At 48.3% G+C, this 9,013-nt stretch overlaps 2 protein-coding genes across 2 annotated transcripts in view; both read right to left on the bottom strand.

Annotated features, from left to right (window-relative positions):
* The window catches only part of Lim2 (lens intrinsic membrane protein 2), a 7,386-nt gene extending 4,953 nt beyond the window's left edge, over nucleotides 1–2,433 (bottom strand). The window contains exons 1-2 of the mRNA XM_031384289.1: nucleotides 2,371–2,433; nucleotides 1,514–1,694 (exon numbers count right to left, since the gene is read on the bottom strand). Coding sequence (XP_031240149.1) covers nucleotides 1,514–1,688 — 175 coding nt within the window. The 5' untranslated portion in view covers nucleotides 1,689–1,694; nucleotides 2,371–2,433. The remainder of the gene's footprint in view (nucleotides 1–1,513; nucleotides 1,695–2,370) is intronic.
* A 772-nt stretch (nucleotides 2,434–3,205) lies between these two features.
* Nucleotides 3,206–4,643, bottom strand: CUNH19orf84 (chromosome unknown C19orf84 homolog). The gene is made up of 2 exons (XM_031384288.1): nucleotides 4,565–4,643; nucleotides 3,206–4,104 (listed from the first exon to the last, which is right to left on the bottom strand). The coding sequence occupies exons 1-2, from the start codon at nucleotides 4,597–4,599 to the stop codon at nucleotides 3,594–3,596; spliced, it is 546 nt and encodes a 181-aa protein (XP_031240148.1). The 5' UTR covers nucleotides 4,600–4,643; the 3' UTR covers nucleotides 3,206–3,593.
* Between the last annotated feature and the right edge of the window lie 4,370 nt (nucleotides 4,644–9,013).

Genomic DNA, 9,013 nt, shown 5'->3' with positions numbered 1-9,013 from the left:
GCCTGTCTGCCTGTCTGTCTGCTTGCCTGCCTGCCTACCTGCCTACCTGCCTGCCTACCTGCCTGCCTACCTGCCTGCCTACCTGCCTGCCTACCTGCCTGTCTGCCTGTCTGTCTGCCTATCTGTCTGCCTGCCTGCCTACCTGCCTGTTTATCTACCTACCTCTGATGGTTTAAATGAGAATAGACCCCATAGGCTCATATATTTGAATGCTTGTTCTCCAGCTGGTGGAACTGTTTTGGAAGGATTAGAAGGTGTGGACTTCTTGGAAGGAGGTGTGCCACTAGGGGTAGACTTTGAAGTTTCAAAAGTCCGTGCCAGGCCCACTGTCTCTTTCTGCCTCCTACTTGTGGATTAAGATGTGATTGCTCGGCTACTGCTGCAGTGCCTTTCCTGCCTGCCTGCTGCCATGCTCCCCATCATGATGGTCATGGACTCTTACACTTTGAAACTGTAAGCAAGCTTCAATAAACTCTTTCTTCCTAAGTTGCCTTGGTCATGATATTTTGTCATAGCAATAGGAGAGTAAGATGCTTCCCAGCTATCTAGCCATCCATTCATCTATCTTTTCATGCTATCCTATCTATCATCTAGCTTGTCCCACCCTTTCATCTATCTATCTATCTATCTATCTATCTATCTATCTATCTATCTACCATCTATCCATCTATTCTATCCATCATCTTTCTATATTATTTATACATGTATTCATCTGGACCATTATATAGTCTATCTTTCTATTGATCAATGTTATCCATCATATTTCTATCCTAACCACCCATCCATCCACTCTATCATATATTTCTTATCTATGTATCTATCTATATCCATCTTTGTGTCTAAGAGTCTATGTATCTATGTGTCTATCTATGTATCCATCTATCTAGTCACTCATCCATCTACCCATCATCTTTCTATCCTATCTATATCAGTCAATCAATCAACAATCAATCAGTCAACTCTATTCATCCATCCATGGACCCATTTATCTATAATTACATGACCTGGAACACAGTAGATAGGGAAGAGTCCTTCATCTGGCATGCGGCCCATTAACAGCCTCTGTGGTCCCTGTTCCTAACACTATTTATTGGCTCATAGTATTGATTTATTTTTTAGTTATTTGTACTTTGAAACAGGGGCTATGAAACCTCAAACTCATAATCCTTGTGCCTCCACATCCACAGTGCTAGGATGACAGGCATATGCTAGCATACCCAGCTCACAGCTTATAAAAAAACATGTTTTAAAAAAAGTGAGGTGTCCCAGCCTCACTGCTGCATCTGCCACCCCATTAACCCAACCACAAAACCTTACACCCTGTCCCTGCAACTAGAAAACAACTCAGAGATGCAAAGCCTGTTCCACCCCCTGTTGAGTATCCTAGTGCCAGGACCTGTGCCTCTCTGAGCTACCATGCTCTCCCTCAGAGTGCCAAGGGTGATGGTGTGAGGCTGTCCTCTGGGGGAGGGCTAGATCTTAGCACCCTTCCGACCCTAGCCTCAAGGCTCACCGATGCTCTCCGTCTGCAGGAAGCACTTGTTGCCCAGGCAGTATCGCCACAGGCCCTGGTGTGCAAAGGACCCCGACAGCCGGTACTGCATCCAGTGGTCAGTCGCTGTGGCTACCACCAACAGGATGGTCCCCACCCAGGCACAGAAGAGGCCACCACCCATGAAGCTGTACATGGTGATCTGTGAAAAAGGGAGAGCTGAGGTTGTAAATGGTTATCCTAGGCCTGACAGGAGGGTTGGGATCTGGACCCTTGAGTGAAAGGAAGGTTGGGGAGTAGACTTATGGGGCTTAAAGGAAGAGAGTAGGAGCAGAGACTGGACTCTTGGGTCTGGTGGAGGAGGGCAGGTACCTGAAGCCCTGGGTCTGAGGGAGGATGGCAGGTGCCTGGACCCCTGGGTCTGAGGGAAGAGGGCAGGTGCCTGGATCCCTGGGTCTGAGGGAAGAGGGCAGGTGCCTGGACCCCCGGGTCTGAGAGAGGAGGGTAGGTGCCTGGATCTCTGGGTCTGAGGGAAGAGAGCAGGTGCCTAGACCCCGGGGTCTGAGAGAGGAGGGCAGGTGCCTGGATCTCTGGGTCTGAGGGAGGAGGGCAGGTGCCTGGACCTCTGGGTCTGAGGGAGGAGGGCAGGTGCCTGGACCTCTGGGTCTGAGGGAGGAGGGCAGGTGCCTGGACCCCTGGGTCTGAGGGAAGAGGGCTGGAAATCTGGATTCTTCATTCCTGACAGGAAGATGTCCATGAGCCTCTATTGGCTCTTGGAGAGGAAGGGCTAGAGCTGGGATTCAAGTTCTCAGAAGAGAAGGGCCTGGGAGTCCAGACTTCTTGGGTAAGGGGGCTGTAGGTCTCATGCTGGTGCCTACCTGAGTGGCAGAGTCTGTTCTGAGCCCTCCTTCTGCCACAGCCCCTCTGTGGATACTGAGCCGAGCCAGGTTGCTGGCATCTCTGCCTCGTGGTTCCCCCAAATCCCTTAAGCCTCCCCACACAATGGCTGCACGGCCTAGCAGCTTCCAGCAGGCAGAAACACAGTGACAGCAGAGGCCCCAATGGAATTTGCTGAAGCAGGGGACAAAGGGGCCCAATCAACCTCTGTCTGTGACCCTCCCCATCTCCCAGGCTTTATTCCCAGTCCCTACCCTGAGTATCCTGAACCTTGCAGAAAGCAAAGCCCACACAAATTGATAAGAGTAGACACCCTTTTATTGCTCAACCTGGGCTTCCCAGCTTGAGGGACGAGGAGCAGCAATGGTGGGGTTAGATACAGGTGTTTAGACATATCAGGCCAAGGAGTTCTTTGTAGGGTAGGATCAAGGGCTTGCCAGAGCTGGACTGGGACATTGCAGATGCTGGGGCTAAGGCTGGAGTTGAACAGGGGAACATGAGATAACGGTGAATGCAAAATGAGGACCAGGGAGTGGGGAATGAGCCCAGGCTAGTAGTCCACACCAATCTTAACACCTGACTGACTCAGAGGAGGACTGGTGTGACTGGTTTTAAAACAAAGCAAAGCAAGCTTCGTGGACCAGATCTTTAATTCCCAGATACTTGGAAGCTGAGACAGAGGATCGCAAGTTCAAGGCCAGCTTGTATACTTGTGGAGACTCTTTCTCAAGATAAAAATAAAAGAGGATTGCAATTTACTTCAGAGTTTGACCGGCACTTGGGAAGCTAGCACCAGAAAAAAAAAAAAGCAAATAAAGAAATTAGGGATGAGAGTAGGTTTGGGCAGAAGGCCAAGAGGTGAGTGGAGGGTTGGTGAAGATGAGCTGACTGTGGAATGGAGAGAGGAAGGGCTTTGTGGGGGGATGGTTTGGTCTGGAAATGGGGTTGGAACAGAGCGTTGAAGAATAAACTGGAATAGTAAGTAACTGGGGCTGGGAGGCTGGGAGTCTGGGCATGGGAGTTTTCTTATTTCTAGGACTGGTTTGGGCTTTACCAGGTGATCTGCAGGGGGCCGTCAGAGCTTGTAGTCTGGGCACAGGGGAGACTGTAGGAATGATATTTCTCAGGGTACCTCTGAAGTATTAAGAACACCGGGCTCTGGGAACATCCCTGGGTGACCAGGTACTGGATGCTCTTCGGGGTCCTAGTAGTCTGTCTCCCAGTCTTCAGACAATCCTCCAGCTTCCTTCTGCCCATCCTGGGATGGTGGTGTCACTGGTGGGGTGCTGGGGCCAGCCCCAGCACCCCCGGCCATGCGCCTCTCCAGCTCTTCGGCTCTTCCAGGGCCCCTTTGTGACTGTGCCCTACCCCTGCTCCTGCCCCAGTCCCGGGAAGGCCTTTGTCGAACTTCCCAGCCCCCACGGGCCTGGCCCGATCTCCTGGGTGGCCTCCTGACTGTGTCTGGCCAGATGTGGCTTGGCTGGGCAGAGCAGGAGCAAGGGGGTAAGGACTGCTGGAGATTGTAGGTCCCCAGGAGGGCACTGTGTAGGAGGTAGGACAGGGTGTCTAGGCGGATGGGGACAGTGACAGAGGCCAGTTGCTCTGGGAGCCCCAGGTGGGCTGGGTCTAGGGTGCTCAGGAACGAGGGTGGCAGGGCTGGGATGGCTGAAGCAGGGCATGACTCAGTCCCAGCTGGCGGCAGAGAAATGTTGTCCCTAGGAAAATAACAGGGTGGTCTGTACATCACCAACTGCCTGGTACCATTGCACAGCCTCCAAGAGACACAGTACCTGTGACTTCCTCTACCCACTGTCTTATTCCCTTTTCTGATTAATCCCAGGGCCCAACACTTCAGTTCCAAGTCCCAGCTACTGTGTCTAAGGCTTAACTTAGTAATTAATTATTTTACTTACTTGAGACACGGTCTCAAGTAGCCAGGCTCTGTAGCTAAGGATGAATGACCTCAAACTTCTGTTCCTTCTGCCCCCATATCTAGAAGTATCGTGCTCAACAGCCACCAAACTCCTTGAGAGAATTCCTAGGTCATAATACCTGAAGTCTGTCTATTTGGTTTTTAAAACGATACTTTCAGTTCAAGACACTGCTTGCTCTAATATTCTCTGCCCCCTCTTCTTAGCAAGGCTCTCTTTCCTGGAAGGTCTTTATCTCACTCACCCATTACACGAAGCCCCATCTTTTTGTTTGTCCATCTCCTCAATCGCGTCTGAAGTCTTTTCCAGATCTTTCCCCGAACTTTAACAGGAAAGGGAGGGGCAAAAGAAACAGGGCAGGGCCTGAAAGTAAAGGGAGCAGTTCTGGGGGCGTGGCTAATGGGATGCAAGGGGTTGCCTTTGGGCAGCCCAGAATATCGTCCCACCTAGATAGAAGACAAAGGCAACTCATTTAGATTCAGAGGACGTCAGGACTCAGCAGCTCTCCAACCTCAGCTCTCGTCTTTTGGACCAAAGACTTCCTACCTCAGACTCAGTGGTCCAGTCCTAGTCTTTTGTATTCAGACCCAGGAGTCCAGGCTCTAGCCTTTTTCCCTCAGATCTTCATCTCTCTCACTTAGATCCAGGGATTCAGACCCAGCCTCCTCCCACAGACCCAGGGATCTAGACCTAGGCGCCTGCTTCTCCCTCTGCATTTCTGTTGTTGCTCGCAGGATGTTCTTTAAGAATTGCTGTAAGTTTTTAGACTGAGAACCCTAGGTCATGGTAAACCTAGGCACCCTAGTAAACGAAGGCATTCTATCACATGTGACCTCTAACTTGCTTTGTGTCCTTAAATTTGCTCAGTCTCTTTGCTTCAGTTTCCCCAGTTTAGAAACGGGGCCGATGTCTTTGGTTCTGGTGAGACTCTTCCTAGTGTGTGTAAACACTGTCCTTGCTGCTGTTTTTGGGTCTGGGGTCATCTGGAGTCTGACCGTTAATACAGTTTAAACAAAGAAGAGGCGATTGTTGAACTACTGGCGCTAGGTTTACACCTAGGGCTTGGCATCCCCAAATACAGCCCGGCTACATCAGTCAGGGCTTTGTAAAGTCAAGGAACATAAAGCTACATCGTGTTTACCTACAAGAAGAAGGTTATCTGGAGCAAAACAAGCTTTTGCTTACAGAAGCAAAAGTAGTAGTTAACCTTATTACGACCTATTATCTTGCATAAGCATCAGGTTTTTTTGTTTTTGTTTTTGTTTTTGTTTTGTTGTTGTTTTTAAATTGTACAAGACCAGGCAATTATAGGAGTAACCTTTAACAGCCCTTAACACTGGATGCCTAATTTTTCCTTTACAGATCTCTGCAAAGCAAAAGCACAACAATTTTTAAATGTTTAAACATGAAGTGAGCTATCAACCTAACATTGGCCAGCACACTGCCATTAGAGACTTATTCTTATTTTCAATTATGTGTATGCTCATGTGCATGCATGTCTATGTAAGTACAGTAACTGCAGAGGCCTGAAGAGGGGGTGGGATTTCATGGAGCTGAAGCAAACGGAACTCAGGTCCTCTGTAAGAGCGGCAAGCATCCTTAACCATTAGGTCATCCCTCCAGCCCCCTAGCTGGAGACACTGCGATCTCCTAACTGCCGCTGCCGTTCGCTGAGAAGCCTTTGCCCTTCTGTCTGTTTACTTAAGGAATATTTACTGAAAGCTGGCCATGATGCTACTACCATCATGGTAGCACGATCAGGAGTTCAAGGTCATCCTCAGCTACATAGGGAATTCCAGGCCAACTTGAGCTACATAAGACTGTTTCAAAAAACAAAACAAAACTCAACCAACCATTGGTCTAGTGGACAAAACAGAGTAGGTCACAGCAAGCATAGGAATGAGGAAAGAAAAGGGTGGAATTTTTCTTTTTTTTTAATTTAATGAATTAATTTAGGTTTTTTTTTTTCCCTTTGGAGGGAACAAAGGTTTGTGAAGCCAAGGCTGGTCCCACAATCACTATGTAGCTGAAGATAAATTTTGGTCTTCCACATCCCAAGTGTTGGAATTACAGATGTTTGCCACTGCTTATGTTTTATGTCGTGTGGGGGATTGAATGCAGGATGTTGTGCATGTTAGGGAAGCTGGCTACCTACTAGCTACATGCCCAACCTGAGACTTTGAATCTTTGATTTTTTTTTTTTAATGAGTTGTTTTTGTGATTCTGGAAACAAAACTAAGACTCTTTCTTCTTCTTCTTCTTCTTCTTCTTCTTCTTCTTCTTCTTCTTCTTCTTCTTCTTCTTCTTCTTCTTCCTCCTCCTCCTCCTCTTCCTCCTCCTCCTCCTCCTTCTTCTTCTTCAGATTCTTTTTAAATTATTTTACAGTATGGTATTTTACCCGCATTATTTGTGTACCACATGCATGCAGTGCCTGAGAAAGCCAGAAGATGGCATCAGATCCCCTGGGACTTGTGTTGTTGCAGATGATTGTAAGCTGCCATGTGAATACTGGGACTTGAACCCTGGTCCTCTGCAGGAGCAGCAAGTTCTCTTAATCACTGAGACATTTCTGTAGTTCTCAACCTCACAGTCTCAGCAGTGCTCGTTCAATGCTCGTCCATTCTTCCATGACCTACCTCCCTATTCTGTTGCTTCCTTCCCCCCATGTCCTTCTCCTTCCCTCTCTCTTCCCTTCCCCTCTCTCTTTCCTGAATCTCATGTAGCTCAGGCTGTCCTCAGATTTGCTATGTGACTGATGATGATCTTGAACTCCTGATCCTTCTGTCTCTTGTCTTTCCAGCACTGGCACTGCAGTAAATAGTCCTTCCCTCTCTCTCCTTCCTTCCTTCCCTTCCTTCCTTCCTTCCTTCTTTCTTTCTTTCTTTCTTTCTTTCTTTCTTTCTTTCTTCCTTCCTTCCTTCCTTCCTTCCTTCCTTCCTTTCTTCCTTTCTTTCTTTCTTTCTCTATTTTTTTCTTTTGGCACTATTGGGATGGACTATACCCAGCAAGCCCTCTACCACTGACCCGTATCCCTCAGCCCAATTGCATTGTAAGAGAATGGAAGTGCTTGGGCTATAGGTATATAGCTATATTCCTAAGCACCGGGAAAGCAAGCAGAGACAAGAGGGTTGGGATCGACCTAGGCAAGTTTCGGATCTGCCTGGGCCACACAGGCAGACAGACCCTGTCTTGATAACAAACAGTGTGAGGGATTTCAAGCTCATGGGTAACATCATTTGCCTTATGCTCTGAGAAGGGACCTTGCCTGTGGAGACTGGGTTTTGCTGTGTAGTGAATCTGGAAGCTGAAGGCCTATTGGACTGCTGGAGTGCATACCCCCAAACAAAGATGACACAACTTTTTTGTTGTTTCTTCTCAGTGTCAGCGGTTGAATGCAGGACCTGGCACACGCTGGACAGTCACTGTCCCACTGAGCAAAGCTCCAGCCCCCTTCTGTTCCCTGACCTGCTACTTGCCTACTGTATGACCTTGAGCAGCCACACAGGCTCTCAGAGCCCTTGTGTGCCCATTCCCAGACTGAAGTGGTTTCTTCTAGCTTATTTTTGTTGTTGTTGTTACCCTCCAGGTTCAGCTCCATTTGGAACAAGGGGAGCTCTCCATCTTGGCTGTCCATGGGCCTGGCCCTTTAAAGGCAGCTTCCTTCCCTTGGTTCTGGCGCTGGCCCTGGGTAGGTGGAGGCCATACCTCTTTGTACCCAGGAAGTAAGCTGTACCCAGTTCCTAATCTGAATAAGCAAGTAACCCTGGGTAAGCAAGCCAGTAATTCGGCTCTGGGGTTTGCTGCAAACTCCAGTGACTTTTTGCTTTGTCCCTGAAAAAAGAGGCAATGTAATTGGTCAGAAGGGTTTAGAAAGTTCATCTAAAAGTTATTGAGAGGGTCCCAGGGGTTTAGAAATCAGGAGAGAAAGAGGCCCTGGGGACTTGCTGTTGTGGGTGTGACCTCCAGCCTGCTTGCTGAAGTGAAGATTGTCCTCTCACTAGGCACAGCTGTGTGACCCCTGAGCCACATGAGTTCTCCTCCAGCTTTTAAGTTCTTGCCTTATTACGAAGCAGCAGTGCAGAGGGCTCAGCGTGCTGCTTGCTGCTTGTTCTGGACATGGGCGTTTATATGTCTCATCTCTGTCCATGCATGTGCATACATTTATGCGTGGAGGTAAAAGGATAGCCTTGGGTATCATTCTTAAAGTACTTTTTGGAGACAGATTTCTCACTAGTCAAGTGGGCAGATTGCTATCAACCCTTAGGAATCTGCCTGCCTCAGTGTCCCTGGCATTGGGATTACAAGGGAATAGCACTGTGCCTAGCTTTTAAACTCTCTTAAAATTTTACTTATTTATGTATCCATGTGTGTGTGCAAGTTTGCATGCATGCGTGTGTACGTGCAAGCATGCATGTAACCACATGCATTTGTAATGGAGAGTGAAAATCAAGAGGCCAGCTTATGGTAATTGGTTCTCTTTTTCCATCATGTGGGTTCAGGGCATGGAACTCAGGTCACCAGGTTTGTCAGGATGTGCTCTTACCGAGTAATTATCTTGAAGGTCGTTTATTTGTTTATCCTTTAATTTGGGTTCTGCAGATCAAACTCAGGATACCAACCGAGTTGGCTCCCCAGCCTGGTATCTGGTGTGCGTGCGTGTGCATGCACACACACACACACACACAGCGGGGGA

This window comes from Mastomys coucha, unplaced genomic scaffold (assembly GCF_008632895.1).
Source record: "Mastomys coucha isolate ucsf_1 unplaced genomic scaffold, UCSF_Mcou_1 pScaffold21, whole genome shotgun sequence".
Lineage (NCBI taxonomy): Eukaryota > Metazoa > Chordata > Mammalia > Rodentia > Muridae > Mastomys > Mastomys coucha.
This window is presented reverse-complemented; position numbering and strand designations above follow the sequence as displayed.

Excerpts from the sequence above, each read along its gene's own strand:
- CUNH19orf84 (XM_031384288.1), bottom strand. The coding sequence starts at position 4,599 with ATGGACAAACAAAAAGATGGGGCTTCGTGTAATGG. Across the intron at positions 4,105-4,564 it reads GATGGGGCTTCGTGTAATGG|GGACAACATTTCTCTGCCGC; the intron begins GTGAGTGAGATA and ends TTATTTTCCTAG.